At 50.7% G+C, this 26,626-nt stretch overlaps 1 protein-coding gene across 4 annotated transcripts in view; it reads left to right on the top strand.

The window, feature by feature from the left end:
* Nucleotides 1–1,162: 1,162 nt before the first annotated feature.
* Nucleotides 1,163–26,626, top strand: part of LOC119458689 (egl nine homolog 1) — a 138,482-nt gene continuing 113,018 nt past the window's right edge. For 3 of the 4 annotated variants that reach the window (XR_007468109.1, XM_037720551.2, XM_037720549.2), the window contains exons 1-2: nt 1,164–1,479; nt 22,555–22,825. Coding sequence is in view for 3 of the 4 variants with exons in the window: in XM_037720551.2 (XP_037576479.1) it covers nt 1,300–1,479; nt 22,555–22,825 (451 nt within the window). In the remaining variant the exon portion in view is untranslated. Of the gene's footprint in view, nt 1,480–22,554; nt 22,826–26,626 lie in introns of all 4 variants that reach the window. The other variant, XM_049671374.1, reaches the window with a different exon arrangement.

The following is a 26,626-nucleotide window of genomic DNA, read 5'->3' as shown; positions in this document are numbered from 1 at the left end:
GGGCGAGTGCTTGCGCCAGCCACAACTGCATGCAATACACTGTTTCAAGAAATGGCGCGCCCCTGTCACAGGCTGAATGATTCCGCACAACGTGTCAAACCGCGCTGCGTGGCTACGCGTGCTGAAATGATAATCCCACAAGCCACAGTCTGCTTTAAGCAGGCCGCGAAGGAAGACTGCTACGTGTTCGACAACAATTCACTGAGGCGTGTCCCGGCGCGCTTGTTGAGACTACTACGAGAGGCGACAGCTGACGCAGCCCTTTGGTTCGCTAAGCCCGCGTGGTCGGTGCTCCTGCGAGATACCCTCACCAGCGCATGTGAAGCGGGCTAGACGTAGGCAAGCCATCGAAAGCGTTCAAAACACACCGCGGTTACGCGTTACCAGAAATAAATAAATTTCAAAAGCCGCGGCGGGACGGCTCAAGCCCCAGTTACGTTAATCAGGAACAAAGTCCAACCGAAGACAAACTGGTTGCTAAATACTAGCACAACAAAATGAAAAATCTTCCGTGACGGTCGCCTCAAAGGAGCGAACCACAATTTAAGCACGGCCGCCGAATGCGAAGACAAGCGAAAAACGGTGAGTAGCCAGGACAGCAACCACTACAAGCATACGGAACCGAAAAGCTACAGCAGCCCACCGGCAACGGCTTTCGCCAAACGAGGGTTACTGTTTCGCTTCGCGACACCGTTCTAACAAGCCTAGGCTTCGGAGATCACTCACCCATCTTGAAGAACGCCCGAAAGTGGCCATATCCGCAAGAACACACGAACTGCCTCGTTTGAAGATGGACCTTCCGATACACTTCCACCCTGCAACAGTCGGCCCTTTTGAATATGCCGCTGACGCCGTGTGCAGCCGATCCAAATGCTCCAGCCCGTTTGAGAAGCTCCAATCGTCCAATGTACGGTCCGAGGCTCATAGAGCAGCAAAGAGGTCCACGAGCCACGTGATCCCTTTCAGCCACTCGTCAGTCGCGAAAAACAAACGAAAAAAAAAAGGGTATTTGGTTTTGTTTAATCAGGCGTACATAATAATGACTAAAACAATTTCATAACTTTTCAAATATATTATTAACATTTATAGCATTTTTGGTATTACAATACGCTTGGTTTCTCTTTTTTACTTTTTTATGTCGTCACGTGACAATAGCAGTCCGCCGCGGTACAGGGGGCAACCTGGGGCAACGTGCTTGGTGTCCAAGAAGCAATGGTTGATTGCGTGCTGCTGCGGTTGTGATCTTTCAGCGCTTGCCGAGTGCCTACGCGAAAGTTTAGATTCAATCGCTGTGGCGGAATGGCTATGGTTTCCGACGCCGAAGACATCTACTACTGTCAGTTCTGCGGCATCACGTCGGAACTGCGCCGATGCGCACGATGCCATCGGGTCTTCTACTGCAGCAAAGAACATCAGCGTCTGCACTGGCCCGCGCACAAGCACGTCTGCAAGCCAACCAACGCGTCGACGCATTCACAGGTGCGAGTGCCAAATTATTCGATTTCCGGCTCGCTCCGACCACGCCGCCACTGCTGTTTTTCCCGTGTCTCTTGTTTGTTGACCGCACGATGAGGTCAGTGCTCTGCGTGCGTGATCGCGTAGAGCGTTTACACGCTTGTTGTTTACACGAACTTTTGGAGCGTCATCTTATTGGCATCGTTAAAAACGTAGGCCCTTTGCCGTCATCGAACAAAGGGCAGTGAGGCTCGAGCTGGTTGCCTAAGTAAAAAAAAAAAAAAAAAAAAAACACATCGGGGCAAATATTCGCAACAAGATGAGGCATGTGTATGCTGCAGCAAAAATCCGGAGACCGCAGAGCACATCCTAATGGAATGCGAAGGGATTCACCCAGTGAGAATCGTAGGTGACGAACATACACCTTCCAGAAGCGCTTGGTTTTAAAGCGGGCGGAATCATCAACCGGTCAGCAGTCGCGATAAGCGAGAGACGTTTAGAGTTTGGTGGGGAAAAAAGAAACAGGGCGGAGATTGGTACAACCGGAACCTGTTACAGCCATAGGTAGCCGCACAAGGTAGGCAGAGAAGTTGTGACAGAAAAAGATTAATGAGATGTATTCAAAAATGCTAGAATACTGAATCAAGCAGGCCAGGCGACATTATGTCTCCGAATTGCGTTGCGCTGGCACCGACCGCGATGAAATAAATGTGGCGAGAATGGGCCGATGTTGGCTTTTAATGCGATTGGGATCACTTGAGAACTTTACCCACTTGCGATATTTATTTCTGAAAACTGCGGTCATTCTTATAAAGATCAAGCAATAGAAAAGATACAGGCATAAACAAACAACCAAAACACAATAGTTAGGATACAAAACTACTAAAGCACTGTATACGATGACGAGTGAGGGTCAGGTGAGGCTGCTTTTGAAACAATGACACTGTACTATGTGATACAACATAATTAGAAAGTTTTAGGGAAAAAAGAAGAGTGCCATTAATCCGTGAATTTAAAGGTATTATCATCTTACTGTGTTGTTTATGTGTGGCGTAACCCCAAGATTACGTGAGCTGTTCGTTACATTTAACTAGAAGCAGCAGAATGTTGGGCGACGAATATGGTTTCTTTCCGCAACACATTTCAAAGCTCTTGTCCACAGCTCACTGACTGATGTCAGACCGTACTAGTTACAAATAAATTGTAAGCCTTTCTATTGCACTTTCTTTACTTTAGTACTATACTTGAAAGGATGCCATATTATAACTGCCTATTCCGACATTGGAGGAATGTGAACAGGCAGAGTAGACTCACACGCACTTTAGAAAAAAAGAGTTTAATACGAAGGGCAGTTTCCGCTAATTGTGGGAATATATTTGTTCCAAGTTAGATTATTTGTTGCCCATAATCCAACATATTTGTATTCTGTGACTTCTGATAGAGAGATGTTGTTAGTGCCATACTGATAACAAAAAGGGTTCTTCTTGAGCGTTAGTTGCATATGGACTGTTTTATGGTAATTCATTTTCATTTGCCATTCCTGGCAATAAGTAAAGACTTTGCCAAATTGATTATTCAGCCTAATCTGATACTCAGCTGAAGGTGCTTTCCTGCACAATGTACTATCGTCAGCACACAACTTCTCATTTACAGAAAGATGGGTGACAATGTCATTACAAACAACACAAGCAAAAGCGGTCTGAGGGCGGAGCCCTGGGGGACACACTGTATGACAAAACAGGGACTAGAACGGATGGGGTTCCATTTGGTGAATCGATTATAAAGCTAGGCACATCTCTTCTACGACAGCAATTTTGCATTTTGTTCGAGTATATTCCAATTTGTGAAGTATATTTTTATGCAACAATTTATCAAAAACCTTTTGGAAGTCCCTAAAAATGGCATCCATCTGCTTTCCTTCATTTAATGCTGTAGCAAGATCGTGGGTGGTTCCAACCAGTTGTGTGCTGATTGAATATCCATGGTCAAACCCATGATGTGCACTTGTTGGTACAGTGTGCTCTTCAAGAAATGAAACTGTTTATGGACTGCTTGCTCTAAAATGTTGCAGGCTGTTGGGGTTAGCGAAATTGGTCAATAATATTCAAATAGTGCTTTGTCACCAGGGGTGGATTATCCAGGGTTCAAATGAACCGGGCCCTCCGGGCATAGGGGGCCCCCTGAGCGCTGGAAAAAATGGCGAACTTCGTGGTTTGGTTCGAAAAAGTTTGTCTCCTGCTGACTTCCCCTGATTGAAACAGAGGTTATCTATTTCAATAATATGAATGCTTCAAAAAGGCTGTTCGTTACAAAATGTGCATAACCCTGAAGTCAGCCCACACATCTTCAGTCTGAGGTAAAAACGTTACACTCGCCCAAAACCATGAATCGCGTAGAGCGACAGAGCTGATCCAGCTGATAGACGCAAAGAGCAGCCGGAATAGGATGTGAGCAGCTACGGTCCAATGAGTTTCGGAACGAGCAATGCGAAGGTGCATAGAGATTTTCTTCTTGTGGCGCAAAAAAACACACGGATGTAAAAGAACTGAGACGCACACAGGCGCCTGTGTGTGACTCAGTTCTTCTTCTACATCCGTGTTTTTTTTTGCACTACAAGAAGAAAATCTGCAAAGATGTTGGTCAGCGCAGTGACATGCGGTGGTCAGCGCGAGCGGATGCAACGAGGGCTCTCGCGGCAGGTTCTAAAGAAATCAAAGCCGCCTTGATGGAACTATCCGAAGATCATGATGAACGAGCAGAAACGACGCACGAGTCAAATTCTTTGCTGAAGGCAATGACAACGTGGAAACCGCACTGATAGCCGAGTTTTTGGGTTAGTCTTGCAGCGCTTCAGAGCCCAACACTGCCATTGAATGCTGCCGTAAGCGTGATGAAAACGTTGTGTGATTATGTATCCGGCTAGAGAGGTTCGATGAAATTGAAAAGCTTGCGAAGGAAGCGTTGGACCATGCTTCGTATAAAGCAAGCACCCAGAGAAAGCGAAAACAATCGACATGATACGACAGCACTGAACTCGGCACGAGCACGCCAGAGCCACAAGATTCTTCAGCGAAGTGCCGCTGTGAAACCTTCTTCGTCATGATTGACAATCTCCTGTACGCTCTCACAGCTCGCTTGAGCGCTTACACTGAATTATGCTCGCGGTTTGCTGTTATTACGGATTGGAACTGCTTTTTCCCAGCGCAGGAGCGTCTGCAGGCAATGGACCTTGTGGGGTCTCACCTGTGCTCTTGGGACAAAGGAACGACAACACAGTAGTGCAGACAATCAAAAGGGCATTTATTGCACCTTTCATACACTAATACATGCTAGCCGAATTACTACCAATAGAACATTCACATGGGCGCGCGACAAATCAAAGAAGTCCGTCTCACCGCGACCCGATAGCGAGCGAATACGTTCGCCCCATGCTATGACACCATCGCCTAGTCGTTCACGTGTACAGTCACGCGAACGGTGGCGCACTCGAACGATCCGTCTTCGTCCATACCTGTGTCCTGCTCTTAGCCTCGCGCGACGGTCGCGCGAAGCGGGCCGGCGCACGCGCGAAGCGTTCGTGCGTGTTGGTCGCCGATCCCAACCCAAAGAGGAAGCGCCTTTGACCTTTTGCGCCCAAGTCACCCCGCCGTTCGGTGGCGCTAGCATCGCGACACTCGCGCCATTTCTCGCAATGTGCCGCAACCACACCGACCGCCGCCGTTAGCCACGCGGAGAAGCCGGACCACGGGAGCCACGCCGGGAAAACAACATCAGGGGACGCGTGAGAGTCGCGCAGCCCCACATCCCCCCAACCTTAAATCACTACACATACTCTGGCGAAGCATGTCACAAGGTCTAACAACGCGCGCGTCGCGAACAAACGTTAGTACATGCGACAGTGGCGCCGCCGAGGAAATGTCCACACGTTATCCACAACATGCGAGCCGACATTGTCTCAGGGGTTCACCGCTGGCGTCCGTTGGTCACAGCACCAGCTCTGCAGATTCGATGGCACGACTCCAGCACAGGACTCCGGAAACGGCGACGCAGAAGTCGGCCCGAGCAAGCGTCGCTCGCGCCGAAGCGCCCTGCCGGCGAGAGCCACTGTAGCCGTTGGTGACTGCCGGCTCTTTTCCCAGCCGCCGAGGGTAACGAGCCGGACACAGGCGGCCGCCGAAATCGCTGCGCCGAACTGGCCACAGGCATCTGCATCACCTGGGATAGCTCGTTCGTAGGCCGGGGCAGCAGCGCAGACGATGTGCAGGTGACAGCAAACCAGGGGTGACTCCGCTCACGCTGCGTACACTCAACGCACTCGACAAACACTAAAGTAGTGCAAGGGAAAGGAATTCGGCATACGCATCACCCACGTGGTACGATGTCCAATTCGGCTAGCGAAATTTCGGACGGCATTTCAGATGCTAAGTTCACGTGAACAAAGCTTGCTTTCTTGAATCGAACGAGTAATTTCAATTCTTGCGAGGCTAACTAAATTGAGGGAAGCAAAGTGCGGCACCTCAACACAACGGTCCACCAGGTTGTGTCCCTCCACGTGCGACAGGCGGCTTCGTAAAGCCTTAGGCCTAATGCATCGCTACCCTGACAACAACCGGCATCCGAAAAAAAAAAACACCCAAAATGGGCACAAGAACAGGCAGCCGCGAGGAGACGTTAGCTCTGTGAGGTGGTCCTACCCCGCTCGGTGCACACAGCATCCGAGTTGACGGCGCCCACCGTCCCAGACGGTGTCGGAGCGCCTGGTGCCAGGCCGCAATACCAGTCAGCCCGTAGCGGCACCCGTGGCCCGCGGCCACCCGGCTCCCTGAGCCGCGACTTCCGAAGTCAAAGAGATAGAAGAAGCTATTTACATAAGAAATTCGGACCACCCACGAGGCTTCCGTACTCACTCACTTTAGGCTTGCCAATGCTCCGCGGGCGCTAGGCCTCGCTCTCCCAGGATGCAGACCACGTGGCTCTCGTACCGACGAGTGTACTTCAACAAAACACTCGCGAAAAGGCTTAGCATGTTGAAAAGTTCAAACACGCTACAGCAACCGTCGCCTCGCTCAAGAAAGCACACCGCCGACACTAGCGATCAAAATCCACGCTAGGACTACGCTTCGGTTGAAACATCTCGAACCGAGCAAAACTTAAAATTATCGTCCGATGCCCCAAGAGGCCCCACGTTGGGCGCCAGATGTGGGGTCTCACATGTGCTCTTGGGACAAAGGAACGACAACACAGTAGTGCAGACAATCATAAGGGCATTTATTGCATCTTTCTTACACTAATACATGCTAGCCGAATTACTACCAATAGAACATTCACATGGGCGCGCTACAAATCAAGGAAGTCCGACTCACCGCGACCCGATAGCGAGCGAATACGTTCACCCCATGCTATGACACCATCGCCTAGTCGTTCACGTGTACAGTTATGCGAACGGTGGCGCGCTCGAACGATCCGTGTTCCTCCATACCTGTGTATTGCTCTTAGCCTCGCGCGACGGTCGCGCGAAGCGTTCGTGCGTGTTGGCCGCCGATCCCAACCCAAAGAGGAAGCGCCTTTGACCTTTTGCGCCCAAGTCACCCCGCCGTTCGGTGGTGCTAGCATCGCGACACTCGTGCCATCTCTCGCAATGCACCGCAACCACACCGACCGCCGCCGTTAGCCACGCGGCGAAGCCGGACCACGGGAGCCACGCCGGGAAAACAACATCAGGGGACGCGTGAGAGTCAGCGCATCCCCACAACCTCGTGAAAAAGTATCCTTCTGATCTGGCTGGCACATTTTCCGATGAGTTTGAACAGTTTATTTCATTTGCGAGCACCGAAGGCTGTTCTTCTGAGCAGACATGCTGAAATTTCTAATTCATGAAAAGCTTGAAGGTTCATTTGCAGATGTTCATGTTGCTGTTAGAATTTTTTTGTCCTTGATGATCACAAATTGCACTGGCAAACGATCATTCACCAAGCTGAAATTGATCAAGAACCTGGCTTCGATCAACGATGACTGACAGCCGCCTCAGCAATTTGTCCCTGCTGAATGTGGAGACGGAGATTCTTAGGAGAGTCAATGTTCAAGATCTCATCAATAAACTATCCCAGCAAAAGGCATGAAAACGCTTGTAGACACGTACATACCTTTCTTTCTTTTTTAAAATATGAATAAAAAGAAGCAGGTAGAGGAAGCCATTTCGTACGATTGTGCTTCCTGATTTTTGAGGGAAGATGTCTATTGAAACAAGGGTAAACTGCGCTAAAGGTTAAGGGGAATCGAAGAAACATATACAACACTTAGACTGCACTTCTAAGTGTCGTATGTATTTCTTACGTATTTTTGTCTTAACTTCTCGTGCAGTTTACCCTTCTGTCAGTATGAACCAACTAGCCCGACAAATCTTAATGCTGTCTATGTCTCCTGCTATAGTTCAATTTCAATGACAATATCTCCACTTGCTCTGCAAGAAAGTAAACGCCCAGGCGATGTTCCTAAACACTCTGGAGATTCTTCGAGTAAATACGGCATCTGTTCTTTGTAGCGAATTCTAAAAAGCATCTCAAGAATGACGAGAGGGTAAGGCGGGAGGGGACCTTCTTGTTTTTTTGAACCGGGCCCTCAGCACTGTTAATACAGTGCTGTGGAGGCCTGCCTAATTGCGCCAATCTTCCAGTCCTTGGGGTTATAACACGCGTCTGTTCAAAGGCCTAGTGTATGACACACACAAATATTTTTCACAACATTCTGCGTACCGCTTATAACGTAAGTCGCCGGAGTCGCGAATATCTGCACTATAAGCGGTACTGCACTATAACCAAAACAACGATTTTCAAGCACTGCACGTATGCAAAACATGTAGACCAAGCATGTAGACACGCTTTGTACTATCGCGCGCACATCACGATTACGTTTTCGCCAGTGAGCTGGCGAAAACATAATCGTGATGTAGCCGGGGCTCTTCAAGCTCGACAGCTTTGCACCGAGTCAAAACAAAACAACTGTTTGCCACAACCGCTGCGGAAAAAACCGTGACCGCTATCGACAGGATTATGAACGGCGACTTTGCGGTGCTGAAGGCACGCGCCCGATGCACGCACCAAGTCTGGACGAATTAACTACCATTCGCGGCAACAACTGCAGTCGAAACCGCGGTCGCTATTTATGCGATCATCGATGGCGACTACGCAGTTTTTTAGGCACGCGGCCGACGCACGTACCGAGTAAAAACGAAACTACTGTTCGCCGCAACCGCTGCGGAGAAAACTGCGGCCGCTATCGACACGATCGTGGATGACAACTACGCAGTTACGAAAGCCTGCGGCCAACGCGGTGTTGTTTGCGGCGGTAAATGCAAGAATTCAGGCTTTAAAGACACAAATAGGCTCGAAGCGTTCCGGCGTTGCTGTCATTTTCATGTACGATTTCAACTGATTGGCGATGCGGACTCCGCCGCTTCGTTTTGGTTGGACGCTAGCGCCGTTCTTGCTCTTTTTCGTCGCACATTTGCGGCGCTCCTCGCTCACCGAGCTCCAAAAGTAGTCCGGATTAACCGACGTGCGGCCAAATAAGTCCGAATTAACGAGAGTTTGATTTCATTGCATAATGCATATGCCAGCCGGGAGCATGCACCTTGTTGAGAAGCGTGCTCGCTGCCGCCCTTGTCAGTGATACTTTCCTGCGGCTGCACTGTAAGCGGTATGCATATACATGGAGTGCTATGGAAAAATTAACGGGAGTCTGAAAAGACCGTACTATATCCGGTCCTACACTATAAGTGGTTACGTTATAAGTGGTCTATACTGTAGTAAGGCATTCGGTGTGTCATCTAGTCCCTCTGATTTCTTTATATACTGATTTAACAAGAGATTAAAAATGCCTTCCTCAGAAATTAATACATGTGATACTGGAGGTAGACTTACATTCAAGGATGGAAGATGGTGGCGATCTTTTGTGCAAGCACTACTGAAACGGTTATGGCGAGCCGTCAGCGTCTCGACGACGACGATGCGGCCCCTCGGCTGCTCCGCTCGTGCGAGCTGAGCGCGAGGTAGAACGCGACAAGACGCCAAGAACAACAGTGGCAAGAGCAACAGCGTCTGTGAGGGGCATATAATAAATGTGAGCAACCAAACGCGTCACGTCTTCCCACAAGTGGTGACCCTGGACTTCCGACGCCAACGCGCCATCTGCTCGTTCCTTCGCCAACGCACCGAGTGTCCATGGTAAACGCCTTCAGCCTCGTTCATTTCGGCTGATCATGGACACCACACCCAACAGTGAAGTCACACCGAGTCCCACGGTACCCGAACCTGTCGTCGCTACTCTCAAGCTACCGGAGTTTTGGCAGTCGCACTCAGAACTCTGGTTTCTGAGCGTCGAGCCCCTCTTCCAACGACATCGAGTAACATCGCAAACAGCAAGGTACGACTACATCATCGGTGCTTTACCACCTGCTGTCATCGCCATCGTAGGGGACATTCTGCGCTCTCCGCCTCCTGACACACCCTACGGCACTCTTAAAACGGAGCTTATACGCCGGACAACCGAGTCGGAACAGCGTAGGCTGCAGCAGCAACTCACCGCGGAGGAGCTCGGTGAACGAAAGCGCACGGAGCTTCTGCGTCGCATGCGCCATCTGATTGGGGACCAGTCTGCTGCATTGGACACATCCATTCTACGGGAGCTCTTCGTACAGCGAATGCCACAGCAGGTGCGGATGATCTTGAGCATGTCCTCCACAGAAACCCTCGACTCACTGGCACAAATGGCCGACAAAATTATGGATTTCGGCACCCCGGCCATATCTGGAATCGAGAGACAACGTGACTCTTTCCTCTTTGCGCCGGTCCGCGACGACCGCTTGGACCGTCTCCTTCAAGCTAACGAGGAGCTCTACCGCAAAGTGGACCACCTGGCCGCTGCACTCATCTCGCTCAAAGCAGACCACCGAGGCAGCGCGTCACGACAGCGACACCACGTCAGACCACGCCGCCTGTCACTGCTGTCAATGGTTCAACCATAAGGACCTTCGGACACAGGTCCGTTACGCTTGACATTGGCTTGAGACGCACGTTTCGATGGATTTTCTTAGTCGCTGACGTGCGTGTACCAATCATCGGTGCAGACTTTCTTTGGCATTTTAAGCTTGTGGTCGACCTACGACATAGCCGTCTCCTGGATTCTGAAACCCACCTAACAGTTCAAGGCGTGACATCAAGTTTACCACCTTTGCGTCTCGTGCAAGCTCATGCCAAAGTCTCTCCGCCATGGTCTACACTTCTGGAAGAATTTTCCGATCTCTTCCAGTGCTCCATCTCTTGAAGACCCGGTACGCCACCATGTCACTCACCACATTGTGACAGTAGGAGCACCGGTGTTTGCACGTGCTCGTCGTCTCGCTGCTAACCGTTACAAGATCGCAAGGCAAGAATTTGAGCATATGCTTGAGCTCGGATACGTCCGCCCTTCTTCTGGTGCCTGGTCATCACCGCTACACATGGTCCCCAAGTCATCAGGTGACTGGAGACCGTGCGGTGACTATCGCGCCCTCAACAAAGTGACGGTACCGGACCGCTACCCGATACCACACATCCAGGACTTCACGGCGTTGCTGCACGGTTGCACCGTATTCAGCAAGATCGACTTAGTGAAGGCATATCACCAAATACCAGTCGAGCCTTCCGACGTACCGAAGACTGCCATAATAACACCTTTTGGCATGTTTGAATACACACGTATGCCGTTTGGTCTACGAAACGCCGCACAAACCTTTCAACGGTTCGTGGACCAGGTTCTTCGTGGCTTGACGTGCTGCTTCGCGTACATCGACGACATCCTCGTCTTCAGCACCTCAGAAGCGGATCACGAACTTCACCTGCGTCAGGTTTTCACGCGGCTCTGCAAGTACGGACTAGTCATCAACGGACCGAAGAGCGAGTTCAGAGTTTCTTCACTGGACTTCCTTGCCCATCGCGTGGATTCCCGTGGCATCTCTCCACCAGCCGCGCACGTGGAAGCTATATTACAGTTTCCACGACCAACAACTACGAAGAAACTGCGTGAATTCCTCGGGCTGGCCAACTATTACCGGCGCTTTATTCCCCACTGCGCTGCTATCTTGCAACCGCTCCATGCACTTCTGTCCGGTCAAACGAAGCCGAACGCTTCCATCTCCTGGACAGGCGACGCCGAGACAGCTTTCAGTTCCATCAAGGAAGCGCTCGCCAACGCAACACTCCTCGCGCACCCAAAGTGCGACGCCAGCACGTCACTCACTGTGGATGCCTCGGACGTCGCCATTGGAGCAGTCCTGCAGCAGTTGGTCAATGGAGTTTGGCAGTCGATCGCTTTCTTTTCCCGGAAGCTCTCGCAGACCGAGCGCCGTTACAGCACATTTGGTCGTGAACTGCTGGCGGCCTATTTGGCTGTCAAGCATTTTCGCCACTTCCTCGAAGGTCGGCAATTCCATATCCTCACCGACCACAAGCCGCTCACGTGTCTTTCGACCGCTACCACCTCTTCCCACACTCCACGTGAAATCCGCGAACTTTCCTACATATCGGAGTTTACCAACGATATCCGACACATCAGTGGCAAAGACAATCCTGTTGCTGACGCACTATCCCGAATAGAAATCAATGTAACGGTGGATGAGCGCCCGCCAGTCGATTTTGCAGCCATGGCTACTGCACAACGCGAGGACAGCGAACTTCAAGTTCTACGACTCCAAGAGAACTTCCTCAAGTTCGAAGATGTCCAACTTCCAGGCTGCGCAATTCCACTCATTTGCGACACCTCTACCGGACGTCCTCGCCCGTATGTTCCAGTGCCATTTCGCCGCAGCATCTTCAACGCCTTGCATTCCTTGTCGCACCCCGGCATACGTGTGACTCAACGCCTCGTCACAGAGCAATATCTATGGCCACAAATGAACATCAACGTTCGCCGCTGGACACGTGCTTGCCTCAAATGCCAGCAAACCAAAGTCCAGCGCAACACAGTGAGCCCACTGGGTACCTTTACGCCTCCCGACTCGCGGTTCGGTCACGTGCACCTGGACCTCGTAGGCCCTTTGCCCCCATCGAACAACAGCCGCTATATGTTAACGTGCGTTGACCGGTTCACGCGGTGGCCTGAGGCACTACCGCTCACCGACATCACGGCAGAGTCAGTTGCCCGCGGACTCATCAGCGTGTGGATAAGCCGTTACAGAGTTCCCAAGACCATCACAACACACAGAGGTCGTCAATTTGACTCCGCGCTCTTCCGCACTTTGTCCCGCATGCTTGGTGTCAACACATCAAGACGATGGCCTACCACCCGATGTCGAACGGCATGGTTGAGCGATTTCACCGCCAACTCAAAGCCTCTCTCATGGCCTCCTCATCACTGATACCCTGGACGGAACGACTACCACTCGTCCTCCTCGCCCTTCGCAGCACGATACGTACGGACGCGTCCTGCTCCTCAGCTGAGCTCGTTTTTGGCACGACCTTAAGGCTTCCTGGCCAGTTTTTCGAGGCGTCACCGATACCACCACAGGACGTTGCCGATTATGCCAGCCGCCTCGGGAATGCCATGAGAAACGTGTCTCCTATTCTGCCACGTCAACACTCACGCCCATCTTTCGCCAGTCGTGCTCTCCGCGATTGTACACATGTCTTCGTACGGCACGATGCACTCAGACCACCACTGCAGCCGCCTTACGACGGGCCCTTTAAAGTCGTCAAGCGTTGCCCGAAGCATTTTGTCCTGCTTCTTAATGGACGCGAAGACAGTGTCTCCGTCGACCGCATAAAGCCGGCCTTGTCCTCGACACCGACGCCGTTCTTGAAGACGAAAGGCCATCCAAAAACACCAGACGAACGCGCTCCGCAACAGCAGAACCTACCAGCTGCTCATAGAGATCGCTCCTTCGCCCACTGGCTACCTCGCTAGAGGGGGGCCATATGGCGAGCCGTCAGCGTCTCGACGACAACGACGATGCGGCCCCTCGGCTGCTCCGCTCGTGCGAGCTGAGCGCGAGGTAGAACGCGATAGGACGCCAAGAACAACGGCGGCAAGAGCAACAGCGTCTTTGAGGAGCATATAATAAATGTGGGCAACCAAACGCGTCACGTCTTCCCACACGGTTATTAAAGGCTGTACAGGCAGCAGCATCTTCGCCCACTAGTTTTCCATCTAAAGGAACTAGAGGGTATAGCATGCCCCTGAACTGACCTTTAAAATTTGCGTGGGAATGTTTTAATAAATGCTGTAAATTTTTATTCAAATACTTTTCTTTGTCACAAGAACTTTTTATTTTATTTCCTTGCTTATTTCACCAATCTTAATTTTCACAATAGGACTGCTCGCCCTGTACGACCGTTTCTTTAACGTTTACGTTAGCTTTATCCAAAGATAGTGAATTGTTTTCGATCACTGCAGACAATCATGAACTATACCTTTAAAACAAACCCACAGATCATCAACAGTATAATTGTGTTGAAATTATTTTGAAAGGCTAGATTATTAATTATTGATTTGTCATCTGCTTTAGGAAACTGTTTCATCGCCTTGTGATCCGATTTGTGACGCTGCACGACAGGCTTTCTTTTATAGTCACTCATCTACGACATATTGTCGCAACATATTCGAGCCGTGTTCGTTTCTAGGAGGATCAATAAATACTTGCAAGAGATAGTATTTAAACAGGGTATTCAACTATATTGGAAGAGGGTCAGTTTCTGTTTGGCTAAGACATTTTCTAAGGAATCGCTCCATTGTGTTGTCTGCGAACAGATGTCATCCAAGAGTAGCAGTAACATCTGGAGTTCCCAAGGGCTCCATGCTGGAGCCATTATGTAGAGTAGCAAAAAGGGATAGGAAAATTATATCTACACGATATATACAGAGAGAGACGGCTGCAGTCAAGATGGCAGAACAACAACACGAGCGCTGCCCAGATCGTCGTCTTCACCGTCTTTTTGGCGCATTCTTCCATGCTCGGCATAGCGCTTAACATAGAACCCCCGCTGTCGAGAGCGCTGTCTCGGCGCTTAAGGAGCAGTAGGATCTTGTCCGGCAACATATGACTTAAGGCGGGAGACGTGCACGATATCAGTGGCGGACGCGGCAGATGAACTGTCCAATGGAGTGATCTCGTACGTTACGTCTGTGACCTGGCGTAGGACCTTGTAAGGCCCAGAGTATTGGGAAAGAAGTTTGACTACAAGCCAACGTGGCGGCAAGGCGTCCAGAGGAGGACCAAAAAACCCGGAGAGTAATTAACGACTCTGTGATGGCTGTCGTAGCGGGCCTTCTGGGACAGCTGGGAGGCATTAAGACGATCCCTGTCAATCTGGCAAGCCGTTGCAGCCCGAGAAGCTGCATCGCGGGCGTAGTCGGTAACAGGGTGCACAGGTGATGGTAAAAGAGTCTCGAAGGTAATGTTGGATGGCGGCCAAACAAAGAGATAAAAGGGGGGAAAGCCAGCCGTGTCATGGCGTGACGAGTTGTAGGCGAATGTCACATAAGGCAAGGTGCTGTCCCAATCACGGTGGTCGGAGGAAACGTACATGGAGAGCATTGTGGTCAGTGTGCGGTTGAGGCGCTCGGTAAGCCCATTGGTTTCCGGATGGTAGGCAGTGGTTAGCTTGTGACGGATGGAACACGAACGACAAATGTCGTCGACGACTTTGGACAGAAAGGAGCGACCACGGTCGGTCAGCAGCTGTCGAGGAGCGCCGTGGTGAAGAATAACATCGTAAAGTAGGAATTCCGCAACGTCAGTCGCACAGCTCGTTGGTAGTGGCCGCATGATAGCGTATCGTGTCGCGTAGTCCGTAGCGACGGCAATCCACTTGTTCCCAGTCAGAGATGTTGGGAATGGCCCGATGAGATCACGGCCAACGCGGTAGAATGGGACACCGGGAATGTCGATGGGCTGAAGAGGACCGGCTGGGGACAAGGATGGATGCTTGTGGCGCTGGCAAGACTTGCAAGAAGCGACGTATCGGCGCACAGAGCGGTGGAGGCCTGGCCAGAAGAACTGACGCCGAACGCGATCGTACGTGCCAGTTGCTCCAAGATGTCCAGCGGTTGGGGCATCATGAAGCTGTTCGAGGACAGTGGAATGGAGTGTTTTGGGAACAACCAGTAGAAGCTCTGGGCCATCGGAGCTGGTGTCGTCTGTATAAGATGCCGTCACGAAGCATGAATAATTGTAGGGACGGGGCACAGTCATGAGAGCGTAGACGGCGGATAATTGACCGCAAATTGGCATCGCTGAGCTGTTCGCTGCGTATGTCGGATAAATTGGATATCGCGAAGGCACAGGCGTCCGAATCGTGCGCTGACAAGTCGGGAGGGTGCACTGGATGACGGGATAGGCAGTCCGCATCCTGGTGCAGTCTGCTAGACTTGTAAGTGACGTCAAAGCTGTATTCTTGCAGTTTCAGTGCTCAGCGACCAAGTCGTCCAGTCGGATCTTTGAGGGAAGACAACCAGCAAAGCGCATGGTGGTCAGTGATGACCGAAAAGGTGTGGCCAAACAAGTATGGTCGAAACTCTCCGACAGCCCAAACCAGTGCGAGGCACTCGCGCTCAGTGATCGAAAATTTGCACTCTGAAGAGGAAAGAAGGTGACTGGTATAGGCGAAGACGCGATCGCGACCTTGTTGCTGCTGGGCGAGAACAGCGCTGATGCCATGTCCACTGGCGTCGGTGCGAAGTTCAGTGGGGGCTGACGGGTCGAAATGGGCCAAGATGGGTGGTGACGTAAGTAACGTCGTGAGCGTGTGAAACGCAGTGGCCTGTTCAGGACCCCAAGAAAATGGCGTTTTCTTCTTCAAGAGTTACGTGAGTGGGGATGGGCAATGTCGGCGAAGTTCTTGACAAAACGTCGAAAACAGGAGCACAAGCCGACAAAGCTCCGTACGTATTTAGTGGAACGTGGTATAGGGAAGTCTTTGACAACACGAATTTTTTCTGGGTCAGGTTGCACGCCACAAGGTGGCCAAGCACAGTGATTTCGTGGTGGCCAAAACGGCATTTGGCAGAGTTGAGCTGAAAGCCTGCTCGCCTGAAAACTTCAAGAACTGCCGACAATCTGCTAAGGTGACTGTCAAATGTCGGTGAAAACACGATATTGTCAAGGTAACACAGGCAAGTTGACCATTTGTATCCACGGAGGAGGGAGTCCATCATCCTTTCAAATGTGTCCAGCGGTTGGGGCATCATGAAGCTGTTCGAGGACAGTGGAATGGAGTGTTTTGGGAAACCAGTAGAAGCTCTGGGCCATCGGAGCTGGTGTCGTCTGTATAAGATGCCGTCACGAAGCATGAATAATGTAGGGACGGGGCACAGTCATGAGAGCGTAGACGGCGGATAATTGACTGCAAATTGGCATCGCTGAGCTGTTCGCTGGTATGTCGGATAAATTGGATATCGCGAAGGCACAGGCTCCGAATCGTGCGCTGACAAGTCGGGAGGGTGCACTGGATGACGGGATAGGCAGTCCGCATCCTGGTGCAGTCTGCTAGACTTGTAAGTGACGTCAAAGCTGTATTCTTGCAGTTTCAGTGCTCAGCGACCAAGTCGTCCAGTCGGATCTTTGAGGGAAGACAACCAGCAAAGCGCATGGTGGTCAGTGATGACCGAAAAGGTGTGGCCAAACAAGTATGGTCGAAACTCTCCGACAGCCCAAACCAGTGCGAGGCACTCGCGCTCAGTGATCGAAAATTTGCACTCTGAAGAGGAAAGAAGGTGACTGGTATAGGCGAAGACGCGATCGCGACCTTGTTGCTGCTGGGCGAGAACAGCGCTGATGCCATGTCCACTGGCGTCGGTGCGAAGTTCAGTGGGGGCTGACGGGTCGAAATGGGCCAAGATGGGTGGTGACGTAAGTAACGTCGTGAGCGTGTGAAACGCAGTGGCCTGTTCAGGACCCCAAGAAAATGGCGTTTTCTTCTTCAAGAGTTACGTGAGTGGGGATGGGCAATGTCGGCGAAGTTCTTGACCGCCAAATTGGCATCGCTGAGCTGTTCGCTGCGTATGTCGGATAAATTGGATATCGCGAAGGCACAGGCGTCCGAATCGTGCGCTGACAAGTCGGGAGGGTGCACTGGATGACGGGATAGGCAGTCCGCATCCTGGTGCAGTCTGCTAGACTTGTAAGTGACGTCAAAGCTGTATTCTTGCAGTTTCAGTGCTCAGCGACCAAGTCGTCCAGTCGGATCTTTGAGGGAAGACAACCAGCAAAGCGCATGGTGGTCAGTGATGACCGAAAAGGTGTGGCCAAACAAGTATGGTCGAAACTCTCCGACAGCCCAAACCAGTGCGAGGCACTCGCGCTCAGTGATCGAAAATTTGCACTCTGAAGAGGAAAGAAGGTGACTGGTATAGGCGAAGACGCGATCGCGACCTTGTTGCTGCTGGGCGAGAACAGCGCTGATGCCATGTCCACTGGCGTCGGTGCGAAGTTCAGTGGGGGCTGACGGGTCGAAATGGGCCAAGATGGGTGGTGACGTAAGTAACGTCGTGAGCGTGTGAAACGCAGTGGCCTGTTCAGGACCCCAAGAAAATGGCGTTTTCTTCTTCAAGAGTTACGTGAGTGGGGATGGGCAATGTCGGCGAAGTTCTTGACAAAACGTCGAAAACAGGAGCACAAGCCGACAAAGCTCCGTACGTATTTAGTGGAACGTGGTATAGGGAAGTCTTTGACAACACGAATTTTTTCTGGGTCAGGTTGCACGCCACAAGGTGGCCAAGCACAGTGATTTCGTGGTGGCCAAAACGGCATTTGGCAGAGTTGAGCTGAAAGCCTGCTCGCCTGAAAACTTCAAGAACTGCCGACAATCTGCTAAGGTGACTGTCAAATGTCGGTGAAAACACGATGACATTGTCAAGGTAACACAGGCAAGTTGACCATTTGTATCTACGGAGGAGGGAGTCCATCATCCTTTCAAATGTGGCTGGGGCATTACACAGTCCAAAGGGCATTACCTTAAACTGTGTGGGGATTGAGGGAGGCGCCGGTGCCATTGCGCGGGCTCTACCATCCCTCGCTTTCGTTCCCCGCTTGCCCGCGCCGCCTAACCGGTTCCCGCGGTGGCGCGGCGGTTGGCGGTGAGGGCGGAGCGCTGACGTTACGCGGCCGCGCGTTTGGGCTGCTAGCGGCGGAGCGTGGCTCGGGACTTCTCTCCGGGACCAGTGCACGGTACGTTCATGCTTTCCTCTCGTCCGCCGACATCTTTGTGACTAGGTCTGGAGCTCGCGCACAGTGCCTTTGCCCGTGCGGGGAGTGTGTACTTTGTGCTGATCCTTTCCCGACGCTAAGCCGACGAGCGGTGCCATTAGCGCTCTCGCGAGTTGACCCATTGGTTATCGCCAGAGCAAGTAGCATAGCCGCCGGGACTTTTCCTAGTGGCGTGTCCCAGCTTGAGCCTGTGCTCTCGCCGCGACGTGCTATAGGCGCCTGTTATTGTATTTTCGCCCTGGTGCGGGACCCCTTTGGCTCCCCTCCGTGCGGGCGTTTGTGTAGTGCTGGTGCCGACGGTTTCAGTAAACGGTTTACGTCAACTGAGGGCTTTACTGTGTTTTTGCGTGCGTCGCTCGGTAGCCCCTTGCGGCCTCTGAGCTCGCACGCGAGCGGTGCTGGAGGTGACGGCTGACGCGGCCCTGTGGCTCACTAAGCTCGAACCCGCGGTGGTTGGTCTCCTGTGAGACACCAAGAACCCACAACTGGTAAAGTCCATCGGGCGTAACAAATGCAGTCTTTTCGCGGTCTTGATCATCGACGGAGATCTGCCAGTAGCCTGACCTCAGGTCGATAGAAGAGAAGTGTGCAGAGCCGTGTAGACAGTCGAGAGCGTCATCGATCCGCGGCAAAGGGTAGACGTCCTTGCGCGTTACCTTGTTTAAGTGGCGGTAGTCGACGCAGAAGCGCCAGCTGCCATCTTTCTTCTTCACCAGGACGACCGGCGATGCCCATGGACTGCATGGAGGTTCAATGACGTCCTTGGTGAGCATCTTGTCGACTTCACGCTGTATCACTTCTCGCTCGGCATGGGACACGCGATAGGGACGTCGTCTGATTGGGCTGGCATCCCCAGTATTGATCTTATGAGTGACCACAGATGTCTGTCCCAAAGGACGGCCATTGAAGTCAAAGATGTCACAGTAGGACTTCAATATGCGCCGCATATCGGCTGTCTGTGCAGGAAGGAGGTCAGACACAACCATCTTGTCAATATCACTGTCGATGAGATTGTGCGAGAAAGAGGAAGGGGCAGATGATAAAGAAGCGTCGGTGACGAATGCAGAAACGGCACACTCATCGATAGAAGCAATGTGGCCTAGAGTCATGCCGCCTGGGATGAGTTGCGTGCACCAGCTAAAGCTCAGTATGGGTAGAGACGCGTGATTACCTGCAACTCTAATAAGGGTGTGAGGAAGAGCGACGTTTTTGGTGAATAAGAGGTGCTGGGGGTACCCAGCACCTCTTATTCTGTGCTGGGTACCCAGCACCTCCACCAAAATGCCACGGGGATGAGAGTAGCAAAAAAGGATAGGAAAATTATATTTACACGATATATACAGAGAGAGACGGCTGCAGGCAAGATGGCAGAACAACAACACGAGCGCTGCCCAGATCGTCGTCTTCACCGTCTTTTTGGCGCATTCTTCCATGCTCGGCATAGCACGTAACATTATTGCGATGTGGCTGTTTTTACATGGTCTTATGCATAATTTAATTTATGCTCCAAGGCTCCTATTCGCACTCTGCTACTCTCGGCTAAATTAGAAAACTGCTCCAGACAAGCACTGGAAATAGGTCAGTTCTTTATTCTTTGTCCCGTCTTCCCCCTCAAATATTAGATCCGCTCTGTAAATATCATTTCATCCTACAGTGCACAGTAAGGTACAATCAATTGGCAGTTCTCCTTTCCTAGGAGTTGTTCATTGGCCTCAGAATCAGCAGCAATCTCTCCCATGGTACGACTGCAACCATCTATGGTTCTTGTAGGTCACCGATGGCTCCCGCCTTCTTCCGTTCCCGCAGACTTTAGATCAGCAGGAGAACAACTGCCATGCTGGTGTTGTTGTTTGTTCTCATAGCAAATGGTCACACACAGGGTCTTCGGTTTTACACTTGGGATACCTTGTTTGTATAAACAGTCGAACTCTGTGGAGCACATTTCTGGGAATCTGCTTCTTCTGCGTCGTGTTAAACTAAAGGGTGCAGCTTGGAGGTGATGACCCCCACAGAAATGTGCCTTACAAGCTGTCGGATGGCAAACGCCTTTCCCATGTCCAGGCACACACTGCCCCTTAGACGAATAGGCATCAAGCCAAAGAAATGCAAAAGTATGGTGCGCGGCAAATGGTGTGGCTGTTCTGCAAGCTGAGCTGTCGACTCTCGTTGCAACTTCTTTGCCGTCGCCAGCTCGCTCGCTCTCCAGTCTGCAGAGCGCTGTTCACGTCAACTCTCGTTACAGCTTCCCTGCCGTCGCCTAAAGCCCCTGAAACTTCGTAAAGTAGTGACGCACTCCTCCTTGTTTCTCCTCTCTTTTGCACTCCCTCCTTGACCATGGCACCACCTAAAACACTTGACCATAGCAGACGACTTTTCACAGAGTGAATGCACGCATAGCAATGCGGTGCGCTTTAAGCGTTCACGTTGGCGTTCTAAGCTCCGAATAACGTGTACAGCATAAGATTTCTATACGGAGGGTTATATATATTATACAAATTCAGTGACGGCAGCTTCTTTTTCCTGTTTTGGTAACTGTTTTTTAAGTATCTAAACGAGTGCTAACGCCATACCATGACTCCGAATGTTTTGCGTGCACTACATTTGTCAAGCGTGTGTCGCAAAATCTTGTTGCAAATGGTTGTAAATAACATTTTTATGATCGAATGCCAACATCCTGGCCTCCAGCAATCTCTCAGTAACCTAAATAATCCGCGCTGTCCTTACCACTTGAATTCGTGGCACGTATCAGCTATGACGCTTAAAGGCTGGTAGAGGGCACGGACGCACCAGCTTTAGCAAGTGCGTCTCGGAGACATAGTGGCCGTACGATCTAGTAGTTGAATGAACTAGCAAGCGAACGACGACTAAACCAGCCAGTGAATGAGCAGGCGACCGCTTATTTTTTTTGCAAGTGCTCCACCACTGGAGAAAGACTGGAGAAAGACATTTGAAGTGAAAATAGGCTATTTCAGAAATACTTTGCCACAAGAAGCACTTCAATGCATTCAGCAGAAATGGAGTTATTGGCAATCAAACGCTGCCTTTGCTGTGCTCCCTCTTCCTTCTTCAGTGCCTTGCACTGCGAAGGCTACGGCGGAGTGGGGCATGACCACAATGCTCTTCGCCTTCGAAATGTCACCATGGTGTGCTGTTCAAATTTCATTTTGAATATTAGCGTAGACGCCACGACTTCCGATTTTGGTGCCTACGACCCGCTAAACGTAAGCCAAACGTGGTTGTCCTCAGCGAGCCGCAGTGCATTTATCCAATGGACTCGTGGTGGCACCCGCAGTGGCCGCGGTGTAACCGACCGCAGCGACCAATAGCAGCCGCGTATTGGAATGTGCTTTATTACAAAATAAAGCGCATAGAAGAGAGTGAGGATCATGGCCTCTGTTGAAACGAGAGTGGTTGAGAGAAAGGTGACTTTGCGCTACACCTGCGAGCTTCACGCACCGCGTACGACAGCAAAACTTGGCTGTGATGTTTACAGCTGCGTATGCTACCCGCGGACTATGTTACTTCACCAAGCCGAGGGGTGGTTCAAGGCCCCTTTAACACACTTTAAAGCTCCCACGGATTAGCACATATGTCTCAAAGACCTATGATGCTGTCGTTCAGTGACAAACACACCCCGTAATTTTGTTTAGGGGAGAGCACGGGTGCTTTTCATCGGTGCCTTTGTATTGCAAATCCACCGAGTGACCACCAACGACGAATACGAACAAAAGAGACAAAGCTATTTGCTCTAAAGAAGGCTAGTAACTAACCACAAGAAGGAGAGTTGCTTTCCTAAAATGAGTTTTTACGCTCGAGCCATGTTATTTTGTGAAAATGTCAGGTGTGATAATTGTGATGCGCAGCACCTGCTGGCACCTGGCTCTCCGCCGCTGCTGCTTCATGCTGCTGCGCCCACTCCTCCCCCTGTACCAAGCGCTGCACCACCTGTGATGCCCGCCACAGTCGTGGAGTCACCAGCACCGACACCACCCCCAGATGCTGCCAGCATTGCTGCGGACATTCCAGACTATGACCCCAATGACCCGGTCAACCAGGCTTGGTGGAACGACACCCTCTCCTCTTTAGGACTCAGCACGGAGGGCGGCGCTGGTGTTGCTGACTTGGCCAGTGGTGGTAAGAAGGGGGGTTCCAAAGGCTGTTTGCCTTGCCAAGGCTAATAGTTGCCTGGACATGGACTGCTCGAGTTGTTTATGGCTTGAGGTTTGCTGTTGCGTGTGATGCTCAAGTCTCTTCTCGGATTTGGAGGAACTTAATGGTCCCCATTGCAGGGGTCATGAGGGAAGTTGGTTGTTGTGCAAGTTTGAGTCAGGTAGCGCAAGGAAGGGGGTCGCAGGGAGAGGCCTTCGTCCTGCAGTGGTCATAAAAATTGGCTGATGATGATGATGAATGGTCCCGTAATGACTGGCTCTTGTGTTCTTGGAGGTAGTCTTGTTCTCGATGCATTGGCAGTAGGAAAAAGCCTGCTCCTCTGGTAGAGTGTGCATCAGAACTTGATGCAAGCTAGCATGCTCAGATGCTAGCATGCCTAGGCAGCTGGTCTTGAACTTGAGTTGCTCATGTAGGTCCCAGAGATGGGATACTGGCGAGAAACAGTCGACAGGAGGGATGGCAAGAGGGCTGCCTATCTGGTTTTCCACAAGTAGTTCAGTAATTCCAAATCACGCTTTCAGTGTGATGTGATCTTATTTTAGAAAGAACAAAGTGACTAGACGTTTCCAATGCTGTAATTGTTCTTTGGAAATTCGTATACATCTCTGGGGTTCTTCACTACGAGAAAGGAAGAAAACACCGAAGTAAAGTTACTATGCGACAAAATACAAATTAATGAATGTGGGGAATTAATGAATGCCCTTGGGACAAAGGAACAGAAGTGCAGTAGTGCATATAATCACAGGGGCATTTATTTCACCTTTCATACACCAGAGTCTAGTGTCCCTGCACGAAACAGTTTATACTTCGAGTCAAGTACCTTCAACAGGCAGCCATGAATGACACATGCACAAGGATTAATGTAAATGCTAGAAGCCGGTTAAACATGCTTGAAAGCATTATTCTTGAAACAGAGACCCCATGTCGGGATCATCACTAAAAGGTGGCTGCTTAATGAGATATCAGACACCAAGGTTCAGCCTCCAGCATACTCTTATCATATGAAAAGACCACTTAAGTATTGGTGGGGTTGTTGATTAAGGAAAATTTAGTATACAAGAACTTGCTGGCCAAAGTGGCATTGCCAAAGTGGCATTGATGCACTCTGGATAGGGGCACCGTAATGCCTTTATCGGCAGAAAATATAAACCACCAATTTCACAGACAGAGGGGCTAGGCAATTTGTGAAATTATATGGAAACCAATTTTATTCCTGATAAACGCGTGTTAGTCGACTCTCGTTACAACGGACCCTCATAATCCTCCAAAATTATGTCCGTAATATCTGAAATGCCTCACTTAAAAAGTCTTTTGTCGCAATGCCTAACAACGTGATTGCAAAGAGTGAGTCTTAAATGTCCAAAGTAAATAAAAAATTACGCAGAAACATTTGTAGGAGTTGTTCAAGTATGCATAAGCATTGTGGCACTTGCTCATCTCCTTGCAATCCGGAGTCATTATCAGTGTTACGATACTTGATCTGGCCAGTACAAACAAGAGCTCTGCGGCAACATGAACTGGTGCGTACAGCAAAGCAAGGTGCGTTGATAACCCAAGCAAACTATTGCAGGTGGCTGTGCCAGGTGCGCTGATGAAGTTCTGATCATAAGCCTTTGCAGTAAAATCTCGTTACTACGAACCCCACATTAACAAAGTTCTTAGAAATCCCCCGCTAGCTTCTTATAGTTTCAATGTAAAAATATTTCAGTACTTCAAACTTCAGAATACCGAACTCTTCAGAATAACGATCATTATTCAGTTTCCGTGTCATGTTAACAATGCCTCAGTACTACGAATTAGTATTCCGAAATCTGGGGATTCGTAGGTTTCCGTGTATCCAGTCACAGCAGCCAAAACAGGAGGCTAGCAGATGACAAGGCGCAGAGAGCGGACGTCGCGGCGCATGGGTTCGGAAAACCTGAGACGGTGCCTGAGGAAAAAAAGTACGCTGGCACATACATAGCAACGGCGCGTCGGAAAACGAGGTGGCCGCCTCTCGAAAGGCCAATCGCCCACGATAATCACTCCACGAGTTACGAAAAAGACTGGAAAGCAGCGTGACAATCACGCTTATCGGTGACAGCAGCATCCCACAGGGGAAACAGCTGTTACCCGCCCGTGCATACAGGTTCTTTCGCGCGCGCCTTTTCCTTACCAGCCAACCATAAGGATGGCAGGTGACACGCTGGCTGTTGCAATGAGTCCATCCCTGGTTTCGGACGGCGCCCGTCCACTGTACAGTGACCAAAGGACTTTGGCGGCAGCTTGGACTGATGAAACGTACTCTGGCACGACCGTGCGGACCCTATCTTGAAAGCGATCTGCAAAATGGACAGAGTGTGCCGACTGCTAATAGCTCTGCGCGCTGTTTTTTTGCCGCTTTGTTCACATTGAAGTGACAGGCAGTTCGGTCGCTCGCTGCGGGCTGTATCTTGAAAGCAATCGCCTTACGGGTTGAACTGACGGACAGTTTTCTTGTTGGGTAAACATACAAAAAAAAAATGTCGCAGTATCGCGCGAAAGGCAAAGCATCAATTGCGATAGCAAATTAGTAGACAGCTATTGAAAGTAAGGATAGTAGTTTTATCGGCCGTATAAAGTTGTAAACATTCGCTTCCTAGCTAAATTAACAAGCACGGCGTCACATGCGCACAGGTAAACATGAAGACACCTCTCTCGATGACCGCGGAAATTCGCTCTCAAAACGCTGGAATGAGGAAGCACGGCAGCAGGAGCGAGCAAATTGACCTTCATGCCGTCTTTCACTTCAACATGAACTAAACGTTGAAAGCACACGGGGCTTACGAAGCTACCAACACTAAGCTCACTTTGTCCACGTCGCAGATCGCTTTCAAGGTATGGCGCCTGCACCGTAAACAGCAGCCGCCGGAGTAGAATGCCCCCCTCCCTCACAATCCCCCACATCATGCCTTGCGCACAAAAGAAGAGGGTGCGCTTCCGCCCGGCCTTCCTCCCTTGCCCGCATGAGCTTGAGCCGTGATCTTAAGCTGTTCCTCACAAGTCTGGTGTCAACCCCTGTCGACACAGCAAAAGTACGTTTTATACACCCGGTTTCGAAAAAAAATGCCACTAATTTAGTGACAATTAGGTAGAGCTAACTAAGGTTGAAATATGGTCCGGCTGTTCGGCACTCGGAAAGCGGAAGAGTTATCGTAACAACTGAATCGAATCGACGCCCGAATACAACAGCACCTGCCGTGGTGGCTCAGTTAGCTAAGGCGTTGTGCTGCTGAGCGCAAGGTCGCGGGATCGAATCCCTGCCACGGCGGCCGCATTTCGATGGGGGCGAAATGCGAAAACACCCCTGTACTTAGATTTAGGTGCATGTTAGAGAACCCCAGGTGGTCCAAATTTCCGGAGTCCCCCACTACGGCGTGCCTCATAATCAGATCGTGGTTTTGGTACTTAAAACCCCATATTTTTTAATTTTTTTTCGCTGTGCCAAGAGCAGCCAGGAGCAGTCCGGGCTGGTCTCGCCTGAAAAGTGGAGTACGGAGAAAGTCACGTGACTTGACGCTGGTGATAGGAGCGAGCTTCACAGTCGTTTAGCGACAGATCCTGGCATTTCTAGTCTGCCTTGCATCTCGTCGGATGCGCAGGGGACAGCAGCAGCAAAGCGTCTTCATCTTGCTGAAGTGCTTGAAATGCTCGACAGTGACAGCAGCGAAAGCTGCTGGAGCTCAACTTCAGATTCAAGTTGCAGTTTCAGATGCTCTTCGCAGGTGGAAACGTTGCGGGTTCCGT

This window comes from Dermacentor silvarum, chromosome 7, assembly GCF_013339745.2.
Source record: "Dermacentor silvarum isolate Dsil-2018 chromosome 7, BIME_Dsil_1.4, whole genome shotgun sequence".
NCBI lineage: Eukaryota > Metazoa > Arthropoda > Arachnida > Ixodida > Ixodidae > Dermacentor > Dermacentor silvarum.
This window is presented reverse-complemented; position numbering and strand designations above follow the sequence as displayed.